A 12124-nucleotide genomic window follows, 5' to 3' on the forward strand; every position below is an offset into this window, starting at 1 on the left:
GTGATATTTTGCTGTATTAATCTCACTAATTAATCTGTTAATCTAACAAGCTGTTGCATGAGGAGCCCCAGCTGTGCTAAGCTGCTCCCTTTCTGTTGTTCTGCAGTCCTACTGCTACAGRTACCGCTGTGCAGCTCGGAGCCAGAACACCCCCGACAGCTCCKCTTCCAACCTGGGCTTCCGCTGCGCCGCCGACACCGCCCCGGGGCCACGCTGACCACAGGATGTTCCTGGGCACACCAGGGGCTCAGCCACCCCAGCAAGGGGACGTGGCACCAGTCAACCTCGCTGAAGACAGAATGGAAAAGCCTTTCTTCAAACCAGCACTACTCAATATTGCTCAGAGAACTTTTGCGTTCATGAGGAACCTGGATTTAAATCCTGACCGGAGTGTTCTGGATTCAACTGGAACAAAACTGGGCAGAAACATGSCAATCGTATTTTGAAAGGTTACTTAATCCCAGGATTATTTAGGCTGGAAAAGATCTTCAGGATCATTGAATCCAACCTTTGACTGATCACTACCTTGTCAACTACAACAGCTCCTCTAGGCAAGATCTTTATTAATTAGTTTTATTTATCTAGAGTTTCTACACCCGAATGCAAAAAGCAAAGACTTCATTAACTTCTAGACAGCTTTAAAAGACATTGTAGGCAGTTAAGAAATTCTAGGCAGCTTTAATAGAGAATGGAAGGAGTTGAGAGTGAGGGCTGGGAGATGACAGCTCTCCCCACAGGCAGCTTGCACAGCCCTTCTGTTACATTCCACTTGCRGTGCAAATCATGTCCAGAAATGGGCTTTTTCTGGGGAGGTATTTGCTGCTCTTTAGGAAGTGCCTTCTGCAACTGAGCGGTGATAATCCTCAGGGTGATGATGATTAGAAATCTTGTACATATTTGAATAAAGTATCAAGCATTTGTTTATGCCAAAGACTTTTATTAATGAAAAAACACAATTTCCTTTGAATTTCTTCTACACAGTGTAGGCTAATTTTAGGGACTTGGAAAATGCAAAACTGTCCTCATTAGAAACTGAAGCTAATGAATGATTCCACTTGAGTAAAAGTCATGGAAGTGATGGCAGATGGAACTCTGAGCCCTAAGGCCTAATAGGGTAAATTTCTAAACCGTTGTGTGTTGAAAATAAAATTCCTCACTGAAAAGGAGAAGTATTTTAGCAAGTAAGAAAGGAAATTGTAATTTGAGTAATTGAAAGCAACCTCATTTTGGGAACTGAATGTAACAGTRGATTTATAAAAGCCTTGGCACTGATGCTGGTCCTTGCCAGCATTGTCTTTGCTGTAGTAAACTGGGYTTGGGTTTGATGCAAATCCATCACCTGCCAGCTCCCTCTGCACTGGTTTCATGTTCAAAAGACGGCACAGGAGAACATTTGGGCAGCCTTTCACCAAACACCAGCCTCCACAGGGGTCCAGCTAAGTCCAGCAAGCAGAAAAATGTATTGCAGAACACACCATGACATGGCACAATATTGAGAAATTGATAATCAATACTGCACTCAGAGTAGAGAGGAGCAGGGAGGATCAGAGGAAGCTCCGAGTCTTTTGAGCTGTTTAATTTTATTGTGACACTGAGCTGAGGAGCAGACCAGGGCTCTGAAGCTGAAAGGAGCCTGAGGGGAAAAGTAAACACAAATTCAGCAGATACAGCTGAGGATCTACTCTTTTTCTAGGTTCTTGTTAGGGATTTTTTTTTTGTAGGATTTTGGTCCACTCTCCCAGGCAGCTGCAGTGCCACGGCATGCTGAAGCACAGTGCATTGCTGCATGGAAAAGGGCCATTAGCAATTGCCAGGATGGTTCAGAGCTCACTATTATTTTGTTTTTGCAAGGCTTTTAGTGTGGCTGTTTTGAGCAGTCCAACACTGAATTCCTGTTCTGTGCTGGAGTTTGTTCTGAGCAGATAACTGGGATCAGATCACTCGTTGAAGCTGCAGCTCTGGCGTGGGCTGAGGGGTAGAATTGCAGGGACAGAGGGCTCAGCTGTGCTCCTGCTGCAAGGCTGTGATCAAGGACTAGATATTGCTAAAGGTGGTCGGATTTTTTTTAATCTACACTTCCTTAACTACTCACAATCATGCCAAGTGCATATTCATAACAGGAAGGTAACAAACCGTGCTGTCATCCTGAAAATGAGCAGTGCAGATGCTGTAAAACTAATCTTGAAACTTGCCTCAGGAGGGGAAGAGGAAGTGGAATGGATGATCTGCTCCCAGCTCTGTGGTCTGAAAGTGGCTGGCATGATGCCTTTTCAGGGAGAAAACCAGATAAGGCTCGACTCTACACAAGAGACTTTGCAGTCCAGGCTGTGCTCTGGAATCCCCTGCATTCCAAGGTACAGGATCCAGGGAGTTWCCCTCCTGTAGCAGCAGGAAACTTCAGTGAGGTGTGGAGTAAAGGTAATGGGCACTCAGCCTGYAAACCACTTCTGACAAGCAGCTGCAATCCTTTGGAAGGTTTCTGTACTGACAGAAATRACACTTAATGATTAACCCTAAGAGAAATCACGTGTTAACATTTATCTTAACATAAACCCACAGCCGTGTGTAAATCCCAACAGCAGCAGGGAGGCACTTCAGTGGGAGAGGCTACACTGCATCTTATCGAGCAAGCAAAGGTAAACACTGAGTAGGATTTTGTTTAGCAAATAGCAAAATGTCCTTTATCCCKGGTGAGGATCAGGTAAATCACAGYGTGGTYTGGGCCRGAAGGGACCTKAAAGCTCATCTYGTTCCAAGCCCCCTCCCCAGGGCAGGGGACCTTCAGTTTGCTCAGAGTTGAATCTTTGAATTAATCTGWTCATATTTCAATTGGAAAGTAAATCTCCCGATAATTGAGAGTAGACAGGATTACAGAGAGCTCCCAGCTTTTAGCTGTTTGCCTGGAATCCTTGAGAAAGAGCACACTGAGCTGGGASTGACAGCTTAGTCCTTCAGTGGCACCAATCTTTCAGGTCCAAATCAAAGCTGTCTTTAATTCAAAAATGAAGTTACTGGTAGCCTGCAGAACAGCTGATTCCCCATGAGATGCACTCCCTTGTGTGTGTGTTATGTCAAAGGGTATGAAAACAGGTAAAGATCAAACTGTCCAGAGCAAATAACTGAGGGTTTGTGCTGCTGATGGCACAGTGTGGCATGAATAAAAAGCATTGTAGTTTATCCATCTTAAATATCAAAACCAGCCTGTGTGAGCTTCCTTAATCTGATCTTTGCAGAAAGGAAGTGAAGGAACATGAAATTACAGAATGTGCCCATCTGGCAATGCATCCCTGGCAGGAGGTGTTCAGGAAGGCACCTCAGAGTGGGATAAGGACGATGCAAAGAGGAAGGACCTTCTCCTGTGCTGGGAAAGGCCAGGCCTTGCTTAATGAAGCCTGGCCCTGGAGCAGTGCAAACACAGTTCAGTGAGCAACAGGAAGAACCCTGTGTGTCTGTCAGCTGTTCAACATGAAAACACAAATCTGTCGGTGTTCAGATGTATTTCTGTATTTCTACACCCAGTCACTTGTCAGCATGTCCTGCTCCATGCTGCAGGGGCAGGATTTGCTTCCTGAGCATGTACTGCCAGTGCTGGGGAGTGACAGATGTGCTGTGATTGCACAGATCTGATCAGAGAAGCCTCCAGGCTGAGGTGATTAAAAGAGATGGGATGTTGTGCTCCTCAGAGACTGCAGTCCTGTGCCACTTCCACAAAGCTAAATGGGAGTGAAACAGCCAGTCACAGTCTGMTTCAGGCATGCAGCTGGGAAAGGGACACTAAGTATTAAAGTGCTCTTTTTGCATTCGTAATAATTAGTTATTATACTTTGTGAAACCAAAGAATTACAGCAAGTCATTWAAAAMCARTAATTTAATGCATTTTAAGAAATCKAATGCCTCTCKTGCAAATGTGATGATTCATGGTGTCATTTTCTTGTGCCATTTTCAGTGACTTTTCTTGCTGCTGCCACATGTCCTGTCCATGCACAAGTGCTAAAGGTACAAATTCTGCAGGATAGAAGCTGCTTTAGCATATGGCAAACTGTCAGAGGAAAACCAGACAAAAACACCAGGCCTGGCTTAGTCACTGATTTTAGAACATCCTGAAGCTCCAATAATCCCTTGGACTACCCACCTTCAAAAGTCCTTGAGTAGGATGTTCATGAGATTATGTGAAAACCTTGCTCTCTTTACTGCTTCTCAAAYCCACATGTTGGAACACAGAGAGCTTTATTCAACTATTAGAGAAAATATTTTTTCGGTGTGCTTAAGGCTGAAAGGCTATGAAGAACTTCCTGGTGAGGAAAAGAGGGAGCTGTCCCAAGGTAAGAAGGAAGCACACGTGCGGGAACCACAGTAGCAAGGCTTTCTCAGGCTGTTCTCCTCCTCCAGAGGTTTTTGTTCTCTGCTASTTTCTGGGAAATTATGGAATCTTCCAGAGTAATCGTATGAAAGTTCCTCTCCAGCAGAAATATCAGCGGCTGCAAAAAGTGCCAGTTTGGGCACCATGGAGTCAACTCTCACAGGCACCATGAACAAATTGGGTTCACACGAGTGGTTCAGGAACCTGCCCACGTTGCCGATGYGGGTGGGATCCACAAAGGTCTCCATGACCCGCCCGTCGTGGAGGTGCTCCCTCACGGCTATGATGTAATTTGTGTCCTGTGGTGTCTGRGCCAGGATTCTTCTCCGTGCCTCAGCAAAGCCCAGCACCTCCCCAGCGTACTCACAGACGAAGGATCCRCGGGGGATGTGCTCCAGCGTGCGCACCCCCCAGCCCTTGCGCYGGGTGCGGAACACCTGCAGCCGCAGCCGCAGCCCGCGCTGCACCAGCCGGTTGTGGCACCGCTCCCCGCACTGGCACAGGCTGTTGCACTCAAACACGGGCCTGGAGAAATGCTCCTCCTCCTGCTCGGGCAGCCGCAGGCGCTGGCTGCTGTAGTTCTCCCCCCGGCACAGACAGGGGCACTCGGAGACAGCGCAGGAGCTGCTCCGGCACGAACAGCCCGGGAAGGTGATCTCAGTGGGGTCGAGCTCTCCGTCTGCTCCGGGCACGCTCTCGGGGCTGTACTGCAAAGAGAACAGGAGAAACTTGCATCAGCAGTGCTTGAAACCACAGTTTTAAAAACGTTTGTGTCTGGCAATGCCTAATCTCAGAACTTGCATCATGAGCACTTCTTTTTTCTCTACACTTCCAACTCAAACTTGTCTGAAATGTTTAAAAGAATGCTAATCAAATATGCCATATAGACCAAAAAAGAACGGATAGTCTTGTTAGTACCTGAATTTAAAACACCCGCCACAAAAAATGCTTAGCAGAAAAAAAATCAGCAAATTAGATCTACTCTGTTAGGTAAGATTTTCACTCATACCAAAGATATTTACCTATGCATGTATTTATTTGCAGAATTAWGGTACTGTTAAAGTAATCCCACACTTCAAAATGCTCAATAAATTACTTCTCAGGTTAGCTATATAGCTATTCTAAGCCACTGAATTTTAAATACACATTTAGGTTTAAAACGAAGATTCAAACTGCATTCAAACTTCCTCCTAATTCCGGTGGAAAATCAGGTTCTCAAAATTACAATAACGCCCCCAGCAGGTGAATTATAGAACCACKGAGTGTTACAAAACAAAACCTGATAGAAACTGCTAAATTTGAAAACCAACCTCCAAAGACAGCCACGGGAATATTTTCACTCCCTTCTCAGCATTCAGCTTTATTTAGAAGCCTGGAGGATGTGCCATCACTAAATATTACATTTCACGGCAKCTTGTACCTGGCAAATTCTGATTGTTGCGAAAGATGACAGCGCATTTGCAAGTTTCTTTCCTTTATAAACATCAGCTTCTCAGTGAAGCTTTACTCAAAAGCAAGTTTAATAGCCCCTGATCTGTTTAATAGCCCCGCGATCTTTCCCATTTCGGTAAAACACGAACACACCACGCAATTTAGGGAGACGCAATTTTAGGGAGACCCCCCAGGGGTCTATAGGGATCGCATTTTATTTTATCCGCAGGTCTTTTAGAAGCTTCTTTAATCTGGTTTATAGAGACTCCCAAACACCACTAAAGCATCCTGGAATGACAGGACAAGAGGCAGCGGAACCAAATTCGAACAGGGCAGGTTTAGATTAGATATCAGGAATAAATTCTTGACGGCGGAGAGGCCTGGCACAGGTTGCCCGGAGAAGCAGTGGCTGCCGGTCGCTGGCAGTGCCCAAAGCCAGGCCGCAGGGCCCGCAGTGGAAGGTGTCCCTGCTCCGCTCTCCTCCCCCGTTCCCCCGTTCCCGTTCCCCGCCCCGGTACCTGGAAGGCCGGCGGGGCCTCCCCSGGCGCGCACAGCGCCACAGCCACGGCCTCACTGCCGCCGCTCAGCTCCGCCGCCGCCATGCCGCGCCACGCCCCGCCCCCCGGCCCTGCGCCCATTGGCTGCGCGGGGCCCGCGCCGCTCTCTGATTGGGCAAGGCGGTGACTGACAGGGGGCGGCACCACACGGAGCCCTGAGGGGCGGGCGCTGTGAGAGAGCCCCGCCCCATCCCGGCCCCGCACCAATTGTCAATATCAATAAATTGTCAATCACTTGTTTTAATACTTCACAAAGCTGTCAATCATTGCTTATTTTGAAGATATTCGGTTTTGCTTTTGTTTCTTTTTTTAATTACTTTTTAAAAATAAATGAATGTTTGATGATGCGGATGGGAACCTGAGCCCTGAGAGAGGGGAGGCAGTGCCATGCATTCTTGTCCTGGAGATGGGAAAAGCCGTGGACTTGACTTTTGGGAGGACATAATCCAGCCAAATCAGTGCTCGGGGTGATGGGAGACACGAATCCATGGAACAAGTGTGATTTGGGATCATAGATTGGTTTGGGTTGGAAGGGACCTCAAAGCCCATCCAGTGCCACCCCATCCATGGCAGGGACACCTCCCACTGTCCCAGGCTGCTCCAGCCCCATTGTCCAGCCTGGCCTTGGGCACTCAAAGGGATCCAGGGGCACCACAGCTGCTCTGGGCACCCTGTGCCAGGGCCTCACCCTCCTCACAACCAAGAATTTATTCCCAATCTCTAAACCTGGCTCAGGGAGCTCCTGCCAGTGCAATGKATGATGTTCTCCTAAAGCATCTCACACGATCTCTCTGAGCTGGAACTCGCCCGCTAGTTTAGGAAAACAAAGCCGGCTGGTGTTGCCACACCGGGGTTCCATCAGCTTTTGTATTTACCCCAGCACAGGTGTTCTGCGTTGAGGAAGCTCTTGCCATCATCTCACCTGCTTTTGCCCCTCATGTGAACCAGGTGTTTCCAGTTGGAAATCAATTAGCACACCCATAAATAGGCCCCCCTTAGAGCTGGGCGGGAGAAGTTTCTGTAGCATACCTTGTGTTGCTCCGTGGACGTGTTGCTGGTGTCTCTTTCTTTCTGGGTCGGTTACTAATGTGGCTTTTCTTCTCCTTCTTTCTGCAGTGGCAGCGTTCACGAAATGGAAAGAGTTGTTACTGATTTTGTCCTTTTTCTTCTCGTTCACGAAATGGAAAGAGTTGTTACTGATTTTGTCCTTTTTCTTCTGACTGGAAGAGGAGTTGAGCAGCAGCGCTGGAGTTGCAGGTGAGTTTGGACACTGAGAACTCTGTTTATGGGGCGTAATGAGGACATAAAGTTGATGGGAAGATAATGAAAGTATTGTTTATTGGTGAGTTGAAAATGTTGTTTATTGTTCTGYGGCTGTAAGAGAAGGGAAGGTATGGGAGGGTCACAGCTGGCCTATATAATTTTGGAGAAGGTTTTTATCAATTTAACCTTATAGCATCAGTCTTGGTTAATGATCAGAATGTACACGGTTGGAAGGGTTTAATCATAGCTTGTTGGTTTGGGTTTGTCCACCCACTGCTGCTCTTTGTGGTGCCTCCAAGCTCTGCCTCCTTGGGGTGGTTGCTCTCCCCCTGTGACCCTTTCCCTGTGAGAGATGCTGAAGTGTTGAGTGATTTGAGATATTAAAATGAACCGAAGTTTAGGGCTTTCTGTTATTGCCAAGTTGACCTTTAGATCAAGGTACTGTAATTTGGCTGCTGAGCCTTTTGCCAGATGGAATTCTCTACCTTTTTGAAATGATTGAAGTAATGAGTCATTACTCTGTTGTAGAAGAAAGAGATTGCTTATATGTATWGGAGAGGGGTTTGGAAATCTGCAAAAGGTCATGGAAAATCCGATGTTTTTCTCCTCCTTACCATCCCACGGCTCTTGTTGTGTTGAATTATGAATGGGTTAAACTGTTGAGAGATCCAGGGTGGGTGAAAAATGGGTGGAAGCTTCTTTTTGTTAGTTACGTAAAATTGTTGTAGAAGGAAAGCCTAAAATGCAGCTGAAACAGTGAACTGGAGGTGAACTTCATGATGCTGCACAGAGGCACCTGGTGTAGCTGGGGATTTCTTTTGCAGCACATTCTGCTGTCTCTAGGATGAGATTGCAAATCCCTGTTGTTACATTCATGCATTAGGCTCCTGGCTTTTCTCCCTATATAAACAACGCTTTCTGCTCATAAATAATTTTTGTGATGCTTTTCTGCACTTCCTTGGATTGCTTAGTATTCTTCTGATAATTGGAATTGGGATGGGTAACTGTGCCTGAGCTGTGAGTTTGCATCTTCACCTCGCTTCACTGAATTTTGGTGGTTGAGGCTCTGTGTTGTAACAAGGTGGTGGAGCTCAGGGGGTGTGAACTGTGAGGCATCAACTGCAGTGGAGGGAGATGTGCTCACAAAACTCTGTGCAATCCTAGTCTGGAGGAAATGGGATATTAAACGTTTCTGTCTTTTCTGGCAGGCAAAAGATGCAGGTATCCAAGGTTATTCTGATATTGGTGTGGTGGGAGCTAAACCATCCCAAGTGATAAACACAGGGGTTCCAGGTATTCCTAGTGGCCTCATCAGTGCTGGTGGTTTGGTGCACCCATTTCTCCAGCTACGAGTATTGCCAGCTCTGCATCAGCTTAGCTGTGGCTTCCTTGAGTTGATTTTGGCCCTAAAAGGTCTTGTTTTCAGGGTTGTCCCTGGGAGAGTGAGCAGAAGCCTTTTTATGAAAGGTTCCTTTTGGCTTCCTAGTTCCCTATGGAACCAATCTCTGAAAGAATAAGGTATCCCTTTTAAGTGCTTTATTTTACATTGCACATGGTTTCTGTCGGACTTTGTTCTGAATTGCCTATTCAGGTACTTTCCAGACACTGGAAGTTGCTGTTTTACATTAAAAAGGAGCACATCTCCTGTGTGATGTACTGGATATGCTTCCCGAAGTGTTTCTGAAATCGTGGCATTGAGCACAGAGKTTCCAAAGGGCCTTCAGTCTGTCAGTCCCTGGCTGAGAGTTTTAACTGCTTTATCCATGCCTGCGTTAGGCTGTGTCTCTTTCCTCCTGTAGTTCATCTTGGTTACTTTTTATTTTAAATTCCCTTATTTAAAGACTCTTCTCTTTGTGCTGCTCTTTTTATGTCAGCTTTAATTTTTCCCCTGATTTGACCTTCATTTGTGGATAATCATCTCCATGAGGTGGGTGGGCAGGTCCTCTGTATCCTTCTGCCAGTCTCTTGTGTCTATTAGAACATTGATTTTCAGAGTGTGAAGTRTACAAAATCAATATCCCCTTAAGTGGAGCAAGTGACAATGTTTCTGAGGCTGGACAAGTTCAGGGTGGTGTCTGCACACTGAGCTGGGGCTGGCTGGGCAGCTGAGATAGAACCATGTCCTGGTAGGGTTTTATTCACGCGTGTTCATGGCAAACAGCTACGTTTTAAGAAGTGTTTGTAATGCAGAAAGGTGCTTTGTTTTATTAAGACACTTGTGGTTTGTTTTTTGCTAGTAAAACAGTGGAATWTAAATGTTCTGTGGAGCATTTGGAMAAGATGTATGGACAGGAGCAATCGTAGTAGTGTCTGCTCTGGAGAGCTCAGAGAATTGTGGAGAGACCTGGTGTGAAGWTTTTTTTATTGGTTTTTGTCAGTATGAGATGCTGCCACATAAAGGTGATGCCTGCAGCTCACCCAGCTTTCTTGGCAGTCTGCCACTGGAAATGGGGAACCAAAACACCCATTTTTGTGTTTGTCACATCTGAACCCTTCTCGGAGCACTCTGCAGTTATTTTATCACGAACTCCTTGTGCTTCAGAGCCAGCCACAAACACCTGAGCGACCGCAGGTGAAATTCCTCTCTGCACACCTGATTAAAACGTGACAAACACATTAACCCGGGCTGCTAATTGCTGATCTGGGCAGCTGGGGTTTGTCTGTTCACAGCTCAATCCATTTGTGCCCTCCAGGCTGTGCCATCCCTGCCAGTGTCCTGTGCTGAGGGTTTGGGGGTGTGTGGCTGCAGTGGCTGGCGCTGTCCCCTTGCTGCCCTGTTCTGTCACCCCGGCACTGGGATGGGAGGATCGTTCCCCAGCCTGGCTTCTGCTGTGCACTAATGAGTACCCACATTTTCTGAGAGCTCTGCTAATGATGTTTGTAAATCCCGAGAAGTTGAAGATCAGTTTATTTAAGCCTGCCTTAGCTGTGCGGAGAGGGCTGATCTTGGAAAATGCTGTGTTGGAATAACGCGGTTTATCAAAATATCTCCCAGTACTTTTGCAGAGAGAGATCAACTTTGTTTCCTTTCTTGTCCAGATAAGAAAACTGACGCAGGAACACTCGAAAGAAGTTAAGCASTGGTTGAGCTCTTGGCTATCACAGGGCTTTGCATTTCATCCCTTCCCGTGTRCTGCTCTTACAGCATCGATTGGATAATGGGAACCATAAATCTCTTTGCCAATATATGGGCAGTCACAAAGTCTTGACTTTGAGATGAGTAAAAAAGTTTCATGCTTTCACCTTTTGTCGCATCCTTGGATATAAACAAAACAAGTTAGAGCAATGGGAACAATTCTGCTCTCCCTATTGCAAATTGCTTCCTGATTAATAGTAATGTATTTTTTTGTGAAAATTAGCCTTGGGATCTATTTCAGTAATTAAACTTACCTACAAAGTATAATAAATAATACCTTCAAAGTATTTTGGCCTAGCAGCAGCAGGTGAGCCACTTGCAAAGACTAGATGGACCCCCCCCATCTCCTGGCTAAAACTGGGCTTATGCTTTGCAGGGAATCCTTCCAGAGTGTATTATTCTCTTTTTGTTACTAGAGAAACCCACAGAACAGCATTCCAGTTAAAGAGACTTCTGTATAAAAGTATTYCTTCAAAAGAAACTCATTACCAAGTGAGACAGAACTGCCTCCCAGCCTGGACAAATTTCTCCCCTTTGAAGTGCACATCAAATTCCATCTGTGCTCCCCATCTGCCTTGTATGAACAAACTTCATTTGACACCAGTGACCCCTGGCATTTCCTGCTGGATGAGGGAAATGGTTTTGCACACCATTCGAGTCTTTTATGGGCTACATATGTAATGGGCAGATCCAGGGGATTGAAGCCAGTGTTTAAATGGATATTTCAGGACTGCAGCAGGCTCAGCAAACTTCAGCTGGGAAATGTGGTTGGTGCTTAGCGTGCTGCTGCTTTTCAGCAGTTTGCCAGAGGCAGAACTGCACTTTGTCAGAGTAAATGGAGTTGAGGGAGGATCCCCRTGGGTTTGCTGGCCTCCTGCCCCCTCAGTGTGTGTTGTGGAGCTCCTTTGGCCCCTGCCTGTGCATGGTTAGGGTGACATGGTGGCTTTTGCATTTTTACAAGACTGCTTGCAGTGTTTCCAGCCGCACAGGTGAGTTCTGCTGTCACACAGAGTGTGATTTCTGTGACACACAGGTATCAGCGTCCTGTGTGTCGGTGACCCCTGTGTGTTGTGGGACACTCGGGACTCCTCAGTCCCATGTTGGTGCTGGCAGTGACACAGTGACAGTGGCACTGTGTCAACAACTCCCTGGGGCAGCCACCCTCCCTGTAGTGATGTTCCCAGGGGTGCAGAGGTGTGTGTTTGGTGCCAAGGTGGGAGTCCTGCTGCTCACAGCCAGCTCTCAGAGCTGGGCTGGGGGAGTATTCGTGTTTATTTTAGGGTTTTTAATGTTTATTTTAGGGGTTTTCTTAGCCTTTACATTGCAGATTGCCAGGTGATCCCACTGCACACTGGCAGGAAAGGTTTGCAGTGCCAG

At 46.5% G+C, this 12124-nt stretch overlaps 2 protein-coding genes across 3 annotated transcripts in view; one reads left to right on the plus strand and one right to left on the minus strand.

Moving 5' to 3' along the window:
- SUMF1 (sulfatase modifying factor 1) overlaps positions 1 to 1574 on the plus strand; it is a 21897-nt gene extending 20323 nt beyond the window's left edge. The window contains exon 9 of one of the 2 annotated variants that reach the window (XR_008966140.1): positions 107 to 168. Coding sequence is in view for 1 of the 2 variants with exons in the window: in XM_057378256.1 (XP_057234239.1) it covers positions 107 to 217 (111 nt within the window). In the remaining variant the exon portion in view is untranslated. Of the gene's footprint in view, positions 1 to 106 lie in introns of both variants that reach the window. The other variant, XM_057378256.1, reaches the window with a different exon arrangement.
- A 2301-nt stretch (positions 1575 to 3875) lies between these two features.
- LOC130580640 (histone-lysine N-methyltransferase SETMAR) lies at positions 3876 to 6393 on the minus strand. The gene is made up of 2 exons (XM_057378257.1): positions 6310 to 6393; positions 3876 to 5067 (listed from the first exon to the last, which is right to left on the minus strand). The coding sequence occupies exons 1-2, from the start codon at positions 6391 to 6393 to the stop codon at positions 4279 to 4281; spliced, it is 873 nt and encodes a 290-aa protein (XP_057234240.1). The 3' UTR covers positions 3876 to 4278.
- Positions 6394 to 12124: the final 5731 nt, after the last annotated feature.

The sequence above is a fragment of the Malurus melanocephalus genome, unplaced genomic scaffold (assembly GCF_030028575.1).
Source record: "Malurus melanocephalus ecotype Western Australia unplaced genomic scaffold, MMel_1.1 scaffold_351, whole genome shotgun sequence".
Taxonomy (NCBI): Eukaryota; Metazoa; Chordata; class Aves; order Passeriformes; family Maluridae; genus Malurus; species Malurus melanocephalus.